General features: G+C 39.4%; 1 protein-coding gene across 1 annotated transcript in view; it reads right to left on the minus strand.

Moving 5' to 3' along the window:
- utp25 (UTP25 small subunit processor component) overlaps nucleotides 1-1,744 on the minus strand; it is a 36,426-nt gene extending 34,682 nt beyond the window's left edge. The window contains exons 1-3 of the mRNA XM_061968434.1: nucleotides 1,580-1,744; nucleotides 1,243-1,282; nucleotides 51-228 (exon numbers count right to left, since the gene is read on the minus strand). Of these exons, the coding sequence (XP_061824418.1) occupies nucleotides 51-228; nucleotides 1,243-1,282; nucleotides 1,580-1,680 (319 nt within the window). The 5' untranslated portion in view covers nucleotides 1,681-1,744. The remainder of the gene's footprint in view (nucleotides 1-50; nucleotides 229-1,242; nucleotides 1,283-1,579) is intronic.
- Nucleotides 1,745-18,919: the final 17,175 nt, after the last annotated feature.

Raw genomic sequence — 18,919 nt, forward strand, 5'->3', positions numbered from 1 at the left:
CACAGTCCTTACGCACACTTTACAGTCAGCATGTACCGTGCAACATTTGCCTTCTACACCAAGATCCTCCTCTTCTTCGTCATCAGTGGTCTCCTCTTCGCTATGGTCGTCACCACTGGGTCGGTTGAGTGTTGTCAGAAGTTTCTGATAGGCTGTTTTCTCCTCTGGTTCGTCCTCTTCCTCATCCAGATGCTCCGCCTCAGCATCAGAGTGTTCTGGGCTGGGTACCTTAGAGTTACAAATATAAACGTACATCAATATCAAATTAAAGCAGTTTAGGGTGGAGTTATTTGCACTCCTTTTGGCAGGGGTGTCCAAACTTTTTCCATTTTAGCTATGTGTTATACATAGGGCTGGGTGAATAATCAAAAAATAATCAAAACCAACATTAAACCTTCAAACCGACGAAAAACTGCTATGCCGGTTATTTCAATTTCAGAAGCAGAAGTATTAACAACACTGTCCCATCCAGTGCACTACACAGAAGCATCATGGAGGAAAACAAACACAAGCTGTCAGTACAATGCGAGCAGCTTGTACCAAAAAGGAATTTGATGTCAGTTGTGTGGGCACACTTGGGCTTCAACGAGGATGACATAGACCAGGGGTCTGCAACCCGCGGTTCCGGAGCCGCATGCGGCTCTTTGATCCCTCTGATGCGGTTTAGCTGCATACTTGCTGACCATCCCGAATTTTCCGGGAGACTTCCGAATTTCGGTGCCTCTCCGAAAATCTCCCCGGGCAACAATATTGAGGGCGTGCCGTGATGGCAGTGCCTTTAGCGTCTGATTTTACACTAGCTGCGTGCCGGCCCAGTCACATGTTGTATGCGGGCTCTGCCCTACACACGTAAGTGACTGCAAGGCAAACTTACTCAACAGCCATACAGTTCACACTGAGGGTGGGCGTATAAAACAACTTTAACACTGTTACTAATATGCGCCACACTGTGAACCCACACCAAACAAGAATGACAAACAAATACCCAGAATCCCATGCATCCCTAACTCTTCCAGGCTACATTATACACCCCTGCTACCACCAAAACCCGCCCACCTCAACCGACACAGGGTTGTGGGGGTGATGTGTGTGTGTGGGGGGGGTTGCCCTGTCTTAGTTATAGGTGACCAGGACAAATACGATAATATCTAAATGTTTAATTCATTTTAAAGTTAGAAATGTGTCACAATGACATTCAGTGCACATTGCGTTTGATAAACGTGTCATAAACGTATCACTCACCAGTTCCACTACTTGAGTCCTTTCAGACTTTTCACTGACTCTGAAATGAAAACATGAAAAAGTTCCAATAAATAATAAAAGCCACTCTCGAACATACACACTGAAAACAGAGTAACGTCATGTTTAGATTTTAAACCGTGGCACAGTAATTAGAGGTCAACTAAACGACTTTATTACGCAAATAATAATCCGTTAATTTAAAAATAAAGTGTAGGCTACATATTTAAATATCGTGAATAGCCTCAGACACACAGAGAACAAGCAAACCTAGCTAGCTTGTCGGCTATAACGCACTGAATCTTCCACTTCAGCCTTGAGACGTAAAAGACCAACTTACACATCATCGAATGGATGCACCTCTCCAAATTCTTTTAAATGTTTCTTTTGTTTTTTGGACAGACTAGTTAAAAGTTGCTTGTTGTTCCTTCTTTTCCCCATGTTGACGCAGGGCAGTGAACACGTGGGGTTTCTAACTCGACTGATATTCGCTGTAAATAAGCGACACGCTTCTACTGCCACCTGCAGGACCGGGGTTGAACTATATGTCGAACACAAGGCTATTACAGGATTTTTTAAAGATTTAAAAAACACACCACAAAAATGTAGATTAAGATACACATGATTACAATACTTCATAAACTCACAATTTTCATTTCTATCTGGCGATGTTCAAATCCAGTGTTAGGCCTTTATCTTTACTCTTTCATTTTATTTGAATTAATTTATGATTATTTTATGATGATTTTTTTATTATTGTTAATTAATTAATTAATTTATCTTTATTTGTGATTTTGTTCGCCGTTTTGTAAATTGTATGCCTCTGTAAGGCACTTTGAACTGCTTTGTAAGCATGTATATATATATATATATATATATATATATATATATATATATATATATATATATATATATATATATATATATATATATATATGTCTTAATAAGGTTATCCAAAAAATAGTGCTCGATACCGTAGTAGAGCGCAATATATGTATGTGTGGGGAAAAAAAATCACAAGACTATTTCATCTCTACAGGCCTGTTTCATGAGGGGGGTACCCTCAATCGTCAGGAGATTTTAATGGGAGCATTCGCATACCATGGTTTATATAGGGCAGAAGGATGCGGTGGAAAGCACATTTTTTCCTCCACCCTGAAACAAAAGGAATGCAAAAGGAAACTTACGGATTCAAATCTACCAAGAACCCACCCACAGTTGAGGAACTAAAGGATTTTGAGAACGACATGCTCAAAATGATACAATCAGTCAAATTCAAGCCAATCCGCAACCCACTCCTCACCAAGCTGAAAAATGACAAGGAGCGCATCAAGAAAGTAAACAACCTCATCATAGCTGCCGATAAAACCACAAACTTCTACAGAATGGACATACCAGAACACCACACCTTACTGGACAGAAGCATCACCAAATCATACAAAAAAGCGCAACCCAATACCTTACAGAACATCCACCTGGAAAATAAAAGGATCGCGGCTGAACTGGACATTGAGGACAGGGTGGACGCCACAGCCAACAAGGAAGCCCTCATCACATTGAAGGATCACAAACCCAACTTCGCAAATAACCCAACATGCCGACTAATAAACCCAACTAAATCTGAAATAGGAAAAATCAGCAAAATAATCCTGGACAGAGTCAACACAAAAATCAAGGACAAAACACCACTCAACCAATGGAGAAATACAGCAGCAGTAATCAAATGGTTCAACAACATCCAAGACAAACAACAGCACAACTTCATCTCCTTTGATATCGAGGAATTTTACCCTTCCATCACGCAAGACCTACTGACTCAAGCACTAGACTTCGCCTCAGACTACGACTCAATCACAGGCAACGAAAGAAACATCATCATCCACGCAAAAAACTCCATTCTCATCCACAACAGTACACCATGGCAAAAAAAGAACAATGCAACATTTGACGTCACTATGGGAAGTTTTGACGGAGCAGAAACGTGTGAACTCGTTGGGAGTTTCCTCCTCTCCCAGCTCGCTAGCCTCAATCTGAACCTTGGTATTTACCGTGATGACGGACTGGCAGTGTGTCGCGCCTCGCCAAGGAGCAGCGAGAATACCAAGAAGCGCATATGCCAAATTTTCAAAGAGAACAGCCTACGGATCACGATTGAAGCCAACAAGCAAACCGTCAACTTTCTCGACGTAACTTTCAACCTGAGAAATAACAGCTACCAACCATTCACGAAACCCAACACAACACTCCAATACGTGCACCATGACAGCAACCATCCACCCACCACCACGAAAAGAATACCTACCGGAATCAATAAAAGGCTATCGATGCTGTCATCTAGCAAAGCTGAATTTGACCAAGCAACCCCCCCGTACCAAAAAGCCCTTGATGAAAGCGGATACAATTTCACCCTCACCTATGAACCCACGCCAGGAAACCAGCCAAAAAAGAACAGAAAACGAAACGGCATCATCTGGAACAACCCCCCATACAGCAAAAACGTCTCAACTAACATTGGACACAAATTCCTCAACCTGATTGACAAACACTTTCCCAAAGACAACAACCTAAGAAAAGTATTCAACAAGAACAACATTAAATTGAGCTACAGCTGCATGAACAATATACGACAAATCATCTCAAACCACAACAAAACAATTGCAAATGAGCCGTCGACCCCCAGTCAGAACGACTCCAAAACCAACAAAGCATGTAACTGTCGAAAGAAACCTGATTGCCCCCTCAACGGGGGATGCTTACAAACATCAGTTGTCTACCAATCTAAGGTAATACGCAAGGACATTAACACATCCGACACATATGTAGGATTAACCGAGGGTGAATTCAAAACCAGATGGAACAACCACAAGGCTTCTTTCAGGAACAAAAACCTGCGAAATACCACAGAACTCAGCAAACACATTTGGGACCTCAAAGACAATAATGTTGAATATTCAATAACATGGCAAATTCTTGCATCCAGCACACCTTACAATAGTGGTAATAAAAGATGCAACCTATGCTTGAAAGAGAAACTGTTTATTATCTACCGTCCAGACCTGTCATCCCTCAACAAGCGCAGCGAAATTGTAACAACATGCCGCCATAGACGGAAACACCTCCTAGGTAACACATGAACCAATCACCACGTCCCTAGGCCAGCCTGTACCCACCCACTCTGTGCCCTATATAAACCATGGTATGCGAATGCTCCCATTAAAATCTCCTGACGATTGAGGGTACCCCCCTCATGAAACAGGCCTGTAGAGATGAAATAGTCTTGTGATTTTTTTCCCCCACACATACATATATATATATATACACACACACACACACACACACACACACACACACACACACACACACACACACACACACACACACACACACACACACACACACACACATAAACATATATACATACACACACACATATATATATACACATATATAAACATAAACATATATATATATATACATACACACACACACATATACACACACACATATATATATATATATATATATATATATACACACACACATGTATATATATATATATACACACACACATGTATATATATATATATATATATATATATATATATATATATATATATATATATATATATATATATATACATACACATATACACACACACACACACACATATATATACCATCCATCCATTTTCTACCGCTTATTCCCTTTGGGGTCGCGGGGGGCGCTGGAGCCTATCTCAGCTACAATCGGGCGGAAGGCGAGGTACACCCTGGACAAGTCGCCACCTCATCGCAGGGCCAACACAGATAGACAGACAACATTCACACTCACATCCACACACTAGGGCCAATTTAGTGTTGCCAATCAACTTATCCCCAGGTGCATGTTTTTGGAGGTGGGAGGAAGCCGGAGTACCCGGAGGGAACCCACGCAGTCACGGGGAGAACATGCAAACTCCACATATATATATATATATATATATATATGTATGTACCTTTCAGCATTAATGGTGCCTTCATAGATGTGTAAGTTACCCATGCCTTGGGCACTAATGCACCCCCATACCATCACAGTTGCTGGCTTTTGAACTTTGCGTCGATAACAGTCTGGATGGTTCGCTTCCCCTTTGGTCCGGATGACACAATGTCGAATATTTCCAAAAACAATTTGAAATGTGGACTTGTCAGACCACAGAACACTTTTCCACTTTGCATTAGTCCATCTTAGATGATCTCGGGCCCAGAGAAGCCGGCGGCGTTTCTGGATGTTGTTGATAAATGGCTTTCGCTTTGCATAGTAGAGCTTTAACTTGCACTTACAGATGTAGCCACAAACTGTATTTAGTGACAGTGGTTTTCTGAAGTGTTCCTGAGCCCATGTGGTGATATCCTTTAGAGATTGATGTCGGTTTTTGATACAGTGCCGTCTGAAAGATTGAAGGTCACGGTCATTCAATGTTGGTTTCTGGCCACGCCGCTTACGTGGAGTGATTTCTCCGGATTCTCTGAACCTTTTGATGATATTATGGACCGTAGATGTTGAAATCCCTAAATTTCTTGCAATTGCACTTTGAGAAACGTTGTTCTTAAACTGTTTGACTATTTGCTCATGCACCTCGCCCCATCCTTTCTTGTGAAAGATTGAGCATTTTTTGGGAAGCTGTTTTTATACCCAATCATGGCACCCACCTGTTCCCAATTAGCCTGCACACCTGTGGGATGTTCCAAATAAGTGTTTGATGAGCATTCCTCAACTTTATCAGTATTTATTGCCACCTTTCCCAACTTCTTTATCACGTGTTGCTGGCATCAAATTCTAAAGTTAATGATTATTTGCAAAAAAAAAAAAAATTATCAGTTTGAACATCAAATATGTTGTCTTTGTAGCATATTCAACTGAATATGGGTTGAAAATGATTTGCAAATCATTGTATTTCGTTTATATTTACATCTAACACAATTTCCCAACTCATATGGAAACCGGGTTTGTATATATACATACACATATACACACACACACATATATATATATATATACATATTTAAACAAAATATATATATGTATACATACACACATACAAACACATTATATACTGTACATATATATATATATATATATATATATATATACATTTGACCTTGATTGCACTATAAAATGTACCAGGATTTCACAGCTTTTACTGGTATTTTCTCCATAGTAAATATACTGTAATCAAAATTAACTGTTATTTCACAGTAAAATGCTGTTATAATATGCAATATTAGCCAGTTTGTTGCTGTGAATTTACAATGAACTAGAAAATGGATAGATGGATGTAATTTTTACAGTGTATGTATATGTGTATTAGGGATGTGACTCTTACAGCAACTCACATTTCGATTTGATTCCAATTCTTGGGGTGACCATTCTCAATTCAAAATGATTCAAAAAAAAAATAAAAAAATAAAAATATATATATATATATTTTTTTTTTTTCCTCCCAAAGCATATTGTACGTATTTTTGGCTTCAATTAAGAATTTTCAAGCATCAAAATTGGTCAATAAACTAAAAAGGTTATTACTAAAATAGTATCGGCCACTAGAGGAGACCAAACCAATCAGAGCACGGTGTTCAGTATTGTGGCCACTGATTGGCTCAGCCTCAGACAACATTACTATTTTGGGTTAAAAGAGTGCAAGGATGACTCAAATGTGTTATTTCATGTATACAGGGTTCTTATAATGTTGAACAATGTATTTATAAGGTTGAAGTCAGTTTTTTATGCTTTAGCTAAGAAAATATTTGATTTGTAATTAATTATTTCTAATTTGCAGACATACATTTAACAGCGATAAACGAGGGCGGTCTGGAAGCAACACATTCACAGACACGCACGTACACACACACACACACACACACACATGCACACACATTCAATATATACTTTCCAAGGCAAAATAACCCATGAAGGCCCAATTCCAATGTTCACTGTACCACTGCTACTGTTGAAATTTAGCAACAAAGGGGTAGATCTTTGTAAACTTCCCTAGAAATTGGGAAACCACTTGCTACATCACTGCATAGTGTACGTTTGGACACGTAAGCGACTACGTAGCGACTGTCTTTTTATCATTCATCATGCTTCGGTTGAGATATAACCGAAGATCTATACGGAGAAGAAGCCGCCATCGACAACTGTTGTCTCTTGTGAATTTTTTGAAGGTATGTAACAGTAATGTTTTCACATTCGCAAGCTTTTCGTCAGTATTTTAGCTGGCTACCGTTCCAAACTAACATGTAATATATCATATAACTTATGCAGAAATTGGCAAATTTTCTTTGGCTCTCTCCGGGCGAGTCAGCATCTGAAATACTTCACTCTGAAGGACTAGATTCATACCTCTTTACCCCTCGTTATGCCCACTACCCCTACATGCAAAGAATAATTGGGACACCACTACCCTCACGGAAAACGTGCAATATTTGGGAATAGGGCTAAAAAGTAGGATGAGGGGGTACAGTATATTGGGACTGGCCCTAAGGCCCAATCCCAATACACCCCCTCACTCACTACCTCTAGCCCTCGCTCACTACCACTACACCTTCGAAATGAAATAAAAAAGGGTAGAGCTTTGTAATCTTCTCTAGGAATTGGGACGCCACTTGCTACGTCACTGCATAGTTTACGTTTGGGCACTGACGGAGGCAGATAATTACATATATCCATATTTGTGTGTTACTTCTTTACTTTCTTAGTCATATTACAAACAGCTAGTGTTCTTCCAGTTGTTCTCTTTTGGTTGTCTGCAAGTACTGTGTGTGTCAACCTTGAGCTCGGAATGCAGGGAGTAAAAATACTCCTTTATCTTATCTTATCCTGTCCTGTCTCTTCTCAGAGTTGAACAATGGACGTTTGTATTACTTCTGGAGGGTGGGGGCGAGCGAGACATAGAAGAGAAGTTTTTCCGTATGTTAGATTAGACCATTTTTAGCTGCGCTAGTGAAGGCTTCTGTACTGGATTTGGTCTCACATTTGTTTCCAAGGCTTTGGAAATAAATTACAAAATACCTATTCTGTCTCTGGTGGTCCTTCTTACTCAGCTTATGTGTCATCAAAAGAACTTGGGAGTGACCAGCAACTTAAATTCCCTGGGAGGAACAACTGGTCCAAACCCAACAGCACGTAAGCGACTACATAGTTACGTTTGCACATACATACATCCCACCTAGAGTTGTACCGACACCAATATTATGGTAGCAAAATCTTTATTCTTATGTATTTCAATACTTTATGATACTTTTCAAAATAAAGAGGACCACAAAAAATTTATTATTAGCTTAATTTTAACAGAACATTTATGATAAATCTATATGTTTCTTATTGCACCCAAACAACAATTTTAAAATTATTAAAATATTAATATTCAAATTAAATATTTAAAATTAAAAGGCGCATTAAACACAATGTTTTTTCTTATTGCACTCAAAGAACAGTTTACACTTATTTTACATATTAAATGAAGCCTGCCATAATCTAGAATTAGGTTAAAATAGAATAGAAAGCTTTATTGATATTGTATTAAATGCTTCATGATTTTATGGTTTCCAATTTTGATCTGGGCTTTAGGACAAATACAATAACTCGTAAACACTGAAAACAAGGCTAAATGTACACAGACAAGACAAGTAGCAAGTAAACACACATCCTCTCCGGAGTGGCCGTGAAGAAGACATTCCGTTATAAGAGAGCACAGCTTGTAGGTTCAATGTGCACAATCGAATATCTTAGTTGCTCAGACAGTAGTGTTTACAGGAGCTTTGATTGGGGAATGTCGTTTCTGCAGTCTGCTGGCCCGAGTGGCGAAAAAGACTGCAGTTTATCAAAGTGCGGCAATCAGTCACGGTTTTTCAATAATTTTAATTACAACGGTATTACTAACATCGAACCAAGGACTAAAAATGGGACCCATTACCTCTCTGCTTGGCACTCAGCATCAAGGGGTTGGAATTGGGGGTTATCATTAAGACTGTTTATCGTTACATCCCTATGCGATTGCAGAGTAAAAGAACTCAAAAGGTTATCTACAGTTCATCGAGGGCTAATTCTTGCACACTGCTTGTGTGTCTTTAAAGACAAGACATCTGCGCTTTGAAAATAACCACAGTCAATTATTGAACATACTGATATCATTTTACTGTTTGCCCATTTTAACCGTTGCCATGGCAGGGGCTCATTCATTATTTACCAGTTTGGTGTCTTGTTTGCATACTCTGGGTATTTTCACTCTGTTTTGCATGTCACTGGTGATGCTTTTGTTTGCTAAAAGTGTCGGCAGATAGGCTACATCCACTCTTTTTTAATGGGACGTGAAAAGTCATTTTGTGTTCCGATGGAGGGGTCAAAAGTGAAACCGGAGAAGAATGGCAGGACAGTAAGGTTCAGAGTAGCGTCCGCCAACAGTGGACGCGTGTTGACGGAGGTGTTCAAGGACGAGACATCGTGGCGCGGGTCAGTGTCAGACCCCGTGGACTTTGACCTTACCCAGCAGAGGGTCTTGTCACCCCCCAGTGAGGCCAACAGTCACCTGAACGGATTGTTGGCGGGGGAACCTCCCATTGAGGAAAACGCTGGCGAATCAGATGACCTGCTTTTGTACGCTAGTGCCAAGAGAGAGATACTCTTCAGCAACACAAGGATCAATATCTGCAGCAAGAATGGAACCATAAGAGGGGTGAGGAACAAAGTGGTGGCAGGCCAAGTGCTTTTCAACAACCTCTCCAAAATGTATTCCGTAAGTAGAACTGGATTAAACGATGTACATATTGAATTAAGCTTACTGTACTTTCATGTTTCCCTTGTTCTTTAAGGGACCCCTTCGTCATCACAAAAGGAGACCTTGGGAAAAGGAGTACGGTAGTTAGTTTGGAAGTAACTGCAAACAATGACAATTTCATCTATTTTCATATTCCTTTAAAGCAGGGGCCTTCAATGTTTCCCTGGCTGAAGACCCCCAAACTGATGGAGCGGGCACGCCCTACATATATGTCCTGTATGAAATCATGTTTTAAATTAAAGTGGTCCCAATAACACCTTGTAATTGTGCAATAGTAATATATTCAAAGAATACAATATAGCACTGCTATTAGCTAGCTGGCAGCTAGTGTGCTAATTACTAGCTGGCAACTAGAGCGCGAGCTGCCAGCTTGAGAGATGTGCCCTAAATACACCTTGTAATTGTGCAACTCTACGATATTCAAAGAATACAGTATAGCGCCACTATGAGCTAGCTGGCATCTGTATCGCTAATCGCAAGCTGGCAAATAGAGCACTAATCGCTAGCTGCACTGCAAATTATTTGCCACTTGCCAAGATTTTAAATTGTGTTTTTATAAATGTCCCTGGTTTTAAGCGCTATATACTTATTTTTAGTCAATGACTAACCTTAATTTTAGCATGAATAATTATATTTTTCTATTCCAGTTCAAAAATGTTAAAATTAAGAAAATAACCATTCAAATAAGATATTTTGGTTTTCCCCACGTAGAAAAAGATTCAGCAACATCTCCAGGATGCTTAGATTAAGAATAGCAACTTGAATACAGCTTTGTTTTAAGTATAAAATACTTATTTATATCTTAATAGTCCTACGAATTTCTAGATATACAAATCTTGATTTTGGATGTCTTGTCAAGTAAAATTAACTGTCTATGCAGCTAGTTAATTTCACAATTTTTTTGTATTTTTTTTTTCTCTAAAATGTAGCCCTTTTATCTTAGCTTTTTTTTTTGTGCTAGATTCCCAAAACTGATATAGAGATGGAGCGGGGACCCACCGCTTATATATGCTGTATAAAATTGTGTTTTAAATTAAACTCGTCCTAAACATACCTTTTTATTGTGCAATACGCTAGCTGGGAACTAATGCGCTGGTCGCTAGATATATTAAATGCTAACATGAATAGAATATTGCAGTATAACCTGTTTTTATTTTTTTTAAAGTCTTGTCAACCAATCATTTCACAACCCGGTTGCAGTACCTCTGCAGACCCTTTGGGGATCGCAGACCCCTGTTGAAGACCTGTGCTTTAAAAAATGTATTTCAAAAAGTACATGTAGTTTCAGCTTCGACTTTTTTCAAACATGTCTTTTAAGCGTCAATGGGAGTGTGAATGGGTTTTTGTCAATGTGCAATTATGTCTGCCGACCTGTTTGGGGTTTCAGTTGGAACGTCTGTGCAGAGTCTCAGTCCAGGTCATGCACTTGGCAAACTGGGCTTCTTCTTGCTGGATGAACAAGTCCCAATAACCACATAAAGGACCTAAACAGCATCCAGATGACAGACATTTCGCTAACAAATTATCTTGATGTATTATGTAGGTCCTGAAAACGAATTTTGCAAATATTTTTCCATAATATAAATTCGTTTTTGAGTAATCAATAGACAACCGATTGTACTTGAAACGCCCCCCCTTTCCATCGCCAGGCTCTTGGTGCATGACATGAATAAACATCAGCGTTCAGACTATTGATTTCCACCTCTGTAAAACAGCAATAAAACATACGAGATAATACACTTCTTCACTTTCTATGTCAGTTAAATACCTTCTTGTCTTTTTGTCTGTCTGTTTTTCTATACTTCTGAATAACGATAAAAGAACACGTCCCAGAATTATAGGCACTAGACACTGAATATTGAACATGAGATCAATAAGAACACATGCAGTTTTATTTTTACCCCAGTCGAAGAAAATATGTACAATTTTCCAAATACACCTCTGAAATGTTTCTTCAAATGGATGTTAAAGTAAAGTCTCTGTTTCTGTCAGTACATTCTATAGCTCTGTTACAACACAATACAATAGTATTCCATCTGCCTGTATTATATGAAGATGCTAATCAAAATGATGCAAAATGATCCAGTAACAAAATGGATCTGGTATAGATTATACTCGATAACTACACATTTTAAATATATTTACTGGCAACTGACTACTATTTTTGTCTGGACTTCTTCTTTAAATGATTTATGCAACAGTCTGTGTACCGGGGTGGGCGATACTGGAAATGTTGGTGTCGATCCGATACTAAGAAAATGCAGGTCATGTATCGACAACGACACAGATCCAATACTGTTTTTTTTTGAGGAAGGCTCAAGATCATTGAATACTTCAATTTATGGATAATCAATAGGGCAAACATTTTAAAATGTATTAGTTATCAATAAACCTAATTGTCAATATGAAAAAAACACTACAGGACAATATATTGGTAGCTGTAATGTTTTTGTTTATTAGTCTACTGCAGTTACACAATTCAACATGTTCAAAGCAGATTTGAACTAATCCAATATACTTTTTCTCCATGTTATTATAGCAATTACTATACAAATTACTACATAAGATACAAAACTGAAGTTGAGTCATTTCCTGTTTATCATTTTATTATATGACTAAAAGAAAAAGGGTAGATATGTATAACATTAAAGTTAGAATTTGTAGATAGCTAATTCAGAAATGAAGAAGAAATAAATTAAAAATTAAAGAAACATTGTTCCTTAACAAGGTGCATTTTCTGTATAAATGAATCAGGCTTGCATAATTTTGCGTACCAGGTCACAATATCAACAAAATAATACGATGATCCCCGTTTACCCTTTTATTACAATACATATAAATTCTAAATTATGTTCTGTCACGCCCCCCTTAAATTGCAATACAAGTAAGAACCTGATAATATTTACCTATTTATCTGTAGTTGTTGACTAGCATTTGCTCCAAATTAAGAGCTTATTCTCTTTAAGGAGATTCATATTCGCTGTAAAGCCAAGTGTGTATACTTTGTCATATTTCGCAGTCATTATTTCTGTTGATTAAATTGAGCACTGCTGCCACCTAGCTGGAGGCTTGTGTATTGTTCAAGCATGAACAAAGACGCTCTATGGAAGTCCCCCTGCCTCTCAAGGCCCCCTTAAAAATAAAAATAAATACAATTAAAACAATTAGTGTGAAGCTGGAATTATATTTATATAGCGCTTTTCTCTAGTGACTCAAAGCGCTATTTACATAGTGAAACCCATTATCGCGGTTACATTTGTACCAGTGTGGGTTCCACTGGGAGAAGGTGGGTAAAGTATCTTGCCCAAGGACACAATTACAGTGACTAGGATGGCGGAAGCGGGAATCGAACTTGGAACCCTCAAGTTGCTGGCACAGCCGCTCTACCGACCAAGCCGTGCCGTCCCAATTATTATCTTTAAGTCAAACCAAGTTAAGCACTTAGCTATCTGAATTATCTTCAAAGGACATGCAACTCGTTAAGTTTTTGAAGGGCATAAAAACATTTTGGATGCATTTTTTAAAAGCTTTTTTGGAAATGTGTCAATAAACATCAGTCCTAAACAAAAATTTTAAACGTACTGTTTTTTTTATTTTTTTTATTTTGACCCTTTTTAAGGCCTTTTGATCTGACAATGCAACAGGTTTATAATAGTATAATACCTCATGTTATGCAAATTTGAAAATATGGGGTAACGGACCGCCTGGTTGTGGCAGTCCGCTCCCTGTATGATCAGTGTCGGAGTTTGGTCCGCTTTGCCGGCAGTAATACGAACCCGTTTCAAGCGAGGAGGGTTGGACTCCGCCAGGGCTGCCCTTTGTCACAGATTCTGTTTACAACTCTTAAGGACATAATTCTTAGGCGCAGTCAGGGCGTTGAGGGGATCTGTTTGGTGGCTGGAAGATTGGGTCTTTGCTTTTTGCAGATGATGTGGTCCTGCTGGCTTCATCTCGCCAGGATCTTCAGCTTTCACTGGATCAGTTCGCAGCCGAGTGTGCAGCGACTAGGATGAGAATCAGCACCTCCAAGTCCGTGTCCATGGTTTTCACCCGTTAAAGGGTGGAGTGCCATCTCCGGGTTGGGGAGGAGGTCCTGCCCCAAGTGGAGGAGCTCAAGTACCTCGGGGTCTTGTTCATGACTGAGGGAAGAGTGGATTGTGAGATCGAGAGGCGGATTGGTACAGCGTCTGCAGTGATGCGGACCCTGTATCGGTCCGTTGTGGTGAAGAAGGAACTGAGTCGATAAGGCAAAGCTTTCAATTTACCAGTGGATCTACGTTCCCATCCTCACCTGTGGTCATGAGTTATGACCGAAAGAAAACATCACGGAACAAGCGGCTGAAATGAGTTTCGTCCGTTGGGTGGCGGGGCTTAGAGACAGGGTGAGAAGCTTTGTCATTCGGGAGGAGCTCAGAGTAAGTAGCAAGTAAGTAAGTAAGTCAGTAAGTATAAGTACAAGTAACGTTTATTTGTATAGCACCTTTCACAGACAAAAAAGCCACAAAGTGCTTTATAACACAGTTAGAAATTACAGCTGATATACAAGGCCAATATACAATATAAAAACACAGTATGAATAAGCAATACAAAACATTATAAAAACCAATTGAAAGACAACATAAAAATCATAGCAGCCCAATCGTAGCTAATTAAAAGCCTGAACAAATAAATGAGTCCTAAGATTGCTTTTAAAGGTGTTAAGAGAGTCATTTGAGCGCAATGAGGGCGGAAGATCGTTCCAAAGCATGGGAGCAAGCGCCTGGAAAGATCAGTCAAATCTCGTTCTAAAACGAGTGTGTGGAACCTTCAGCAGATTCTGATCCACAGACCTCAGAGCCTGAGTTGGGGTTCAAGGCTGGATCAGATCACTGATATAAATGTATACAATGTAGCAATATGCATGGTTGGGGCATCTGGTCAGAATCTGACCCGGACGCCTCCCTGGGGAGGTGTTTAGGGCACGTCCGACCGCTATGAGGCCACGAGGAAGACCCAGGATACGTTGGGGGGGGTGATCCATCCCAGCTGGCCTGGGAATGCCTCGGGATCCCCCGGGAGGAGTTGGACGAAATGGCTGGGGGGAGGGAAGTCTGGGCTTCTCAGCTTAGGCCGCTGCCCCCGCACCCCAACCTCGGATAAGCGGAAGAAGATAGATGGATGGATTACTAATTGACAACGGTGAAATCATTTGATCAAAAGGAATTAAAATAAAATAAAACATTACACATTTGGTATTTTGGTTTAGGGCTGAAATTTAATGAGCGGTTTGACAAAAAAATGAATAATAATAAAAATAAAAAAAAACCTCCCTCCAATGTCCCCCAACAGAAAAAGATGCACACAGAAAAGAAGGCACTCCCCTTTATGGAGGATGCCTGTGCGTGACTTTGTTTAACGTGGGGAGACTGGTGCACAGACAGTCACCACACGATCCTTGACAGAAATCGGGTCAGGGTCCAGTGGCATGGATTTTAAGACGACTGGAGACCCTTTTTTGCTGCAGCCTTCTTCTGCCATCGCAGTCGTTGTGGTAGTTCTTACATGTACCGTCTTCCGCCTGCTCCGCCGTTGAGGTCTTCACCGTATCCCAGGCGAGGGGGCAGTCAGGTACTAGCAGAGGTGGGACCAAGTCATTGCTTTGCAAGTCACAAGTAAGTCTCAAGTCTTTGCCCTCAAGTCCGAGTCAAGTCCCGAGTCAAGACAGAGCAAGTCCGAGTCAAGTCCAAAGTCAAGACTGGAAAGTCTCAAGTCAAGTCCCAAGTCCTGCATTTTGAGTTTCGAGTCCTTTCAAGTCGTTTAACCACAGACTAATATATTTACACAGATTGTGTATGCTTTTAAAACGCTGTATTTATTTATTAAAACAAGTGCATTTGAAATTGCAGGGAAAAACATAGTGCTGACATTGCACTTCAAAATAGCACTATTAACCAGTCATTTTAAACATGTAACTCATTCCTTTACAGAATAAACACATTTGAAAAAAACAAGTGCAACTGTACTTATTTGCACAAAAGTGTTAACATTGTATTTCAATGGCATATTGCATTGTAACTAGTTCCACAGCAGTTTCTATCCTGTTCTTACCTTATCTCATTGATCTCATCTCATACTGTATGTGTGTTTATGTGTGCGTACACATGAAAAACATAACAAATATATGAACATAACAATGAACAGAGTTGTACTTTTTAGATGTCAGGACCCTATGCAATATGTACACATATTCTTAATATAGTATACATTTTAACTGACCTTTATTTGACTATGTTTGTCTTTTTGTAGGTGGCTAAAATACGCGGTGCTGCTGACCACCGTCTAACTTTACGTTACTGTGTGTGATACATTGACTAACGTAATGTTACTGTGTGTGATACATTGACTAACGTAATGTTACTGTGTGTGATACATTGACTAACGTTACGTTACTGTGTGTGATACATTGACTAACGTTACGTTACTGTGTGTGATACATTGTCTAACGTAACGTTATGTGTAGGTACCTCATGCAACCCTGCTTAAAAAAAATCACTTGACAAAAAGTATGAATAAGGTAGCAAACTGCAGTGGACGCAACAGATTACCGTGTTTGCAATGACGTTGTAACCATAGACATCTTATAAGTAGACGCAGGTTGCTGTGACGTGAGCAATTTGGCCGCCATCTTGAAGTGGTGATGAGGAGCCGGCGAGCAGCCTAAACTGACAGTTGACAGGTAGAAAACAAAGATGCCGGGCTGGTGTTCAGCGTTTTCCTGCTCAAATGAGCGGACTGTTGAAAATAGGAATCGGGGGATTACTTTTCACAAGTAAGATTTAACATTAACGTACTATTGGTTGTATCTTATGAAAATAATATTACCACAGAGTTGAGAAGGATCAAAGATCTTCAATATTTGTGTGTGAAAATCACAAATAAATCTTCTGGGGGAGGATGATGCCCCTACAGGGGTTTGGTTTACAAACTTTCAGCCCCACCTAAAACAAAATTCACCAGCCGCCACTGATTATGATGCATTCTCATTTTAGGCAAAGTATAAGACAATACTTTCTTAACAGTATAATTGTAACCAGGAATAAGTCTTCAAGTAACAATATTCAAATACTAACATTGTTGGGTAAAACAGAATTTGGTTTTATTCTGAATCCAGTGAAACAGATTGGTGGTTTTAGCTGATATGAAGACTTTCAGGTGTTTATATGTGTTTATGTTTAAGTATTTGGCAGACACTTTTTTCCAAAGCGACTTACATAAAATAATACATATAAAACAATCACTGCAAACATTATCATTTAAGGGAAGAATGTAATAGAAAATATCAATACAAAGTGTCAAGACAGAATAAACTCTCTGCTGCTGCAGCAACAGAGATACAGTCTATAGGTCCCTAAGATATATAGATATCTAATGTATTCATACATTGTTTATGTAGGATATACGCATGTATATATAACCTAATCATATTGTTTCTTCAACTTAAAAATAGTTTACCGTTTTTCCCCCTTCTCTGGGATTATATTCCCAGTTTTGATCTCGGACGTCTGGTCACTTATAGCATATAAGAATATTATATTACTGTTAAGCAAACTATGAATACTAAAACACGCCAAAACATGTGTCTGTTATCATAGCTACACGTATGACAAAAAAGGGGGGTGAAAATCAGTGGTATTCAGTGAGGTAAGATAAATTAAATGCGCTGACAGTTCATTGCTCCTGCCAAATGAATTGCACTGAGTGGAGCGGATCACCACTCCAAGATGGCGGCGCCGCGCCTCGTCTGCGCCAGTAGGCAGTAGCGCTCCATGCTGCGTCTACTTATAAGATGTCTATGGATATAACGTTAGCAGTGAGTTTGCAGCCTCACTGATTTAACTACACAGCAAATAAAAGTCACGTTACTTAGCCAATAAACGTTATCTTACATTCAAAACTTACCCTTCTTTGTGCAACTTCAAATGTTGAACGTTGTTGCGTCTCCCTCTGTAATATTCGAACTGCGTGATTTGCATACGGCAATTCATTTTTTGTTGACCAAGTCGTAGTTTTTATACCCGAACGAAACCAACTTTGGCATAATTGTTGCGTTGTTTGACAACTTGTTCGGTGATTGTACTGCAATTTGATTGGATGAATGCTGTGTGATGAAAACAACGTAGATCTAATTTGATTGGCTGTTGTACTGACAGCACACCAGCTGACAGGAACAACACGCTGAGAGACACAGACGAAGAAAATGAAAAATACGGAGCGCTCCCAAATAACTTTTTAAACTTTGGATTTTGGGGAAAGTAGCAAGTCATGTCAAGTCAAAAGGCTCAAGTCCAAGTGAAGTCACAAGTCATTGATGTTAAAGTCTAAGTCGAGTTGCAAGTCTCTTTACATTTTGTCAAGTCGAGTCTAAAGTCATCAAATTCATGACTCGAGTCTGACTCGAGTCCAAGTCATGTGACTCGAGTCCACACCTCTGGGTACTAGGCCTTTGCCAAGGGCCACCTGGGGTAACAGTAGTAAAGGGGTTAACCTCCTAGTGCCCCAAAACCCCATAGAGGCACATACACACACACACACACACACACACACACACACACACACACACACACACACACACACACACACACAAAACAATAACAACAGCAAAAAAACAAACCCCGAACAAACAAACAGAAAAAGAATGAGAGGCTCATCAGAGAAGAAAAAAAATCCAAAATGTTTTTATGCATGTCGTTCAAAAAAATTAAGGACTTTTAGCTCCTTTTTGGTTTTGGTGTATTGTGGAGAAACTGCCAGTGTGTAAAAAGTCAACACTAGGGATGTCCGATAATGGCTTTTTGCCGATATCCGATATTCCGATATTGTCCAAC

This window comes from Nerophis lumbriciformis, linkage group LG08 (genome assembly GCF_033978685.3).
Source record: "Nerophis lumbriciformis linkage group LG08, RoL_Nlum_v2.1, whole genome shotgun sequence".
Classification (NCBI taxonomy): domain Eukaryota; kingdom Metazoa; phylum Chordata; class Actinopteri; order Syngnathiformes; family Syngnathidae; genus Nerophis; species Nerophis lumbriciformis.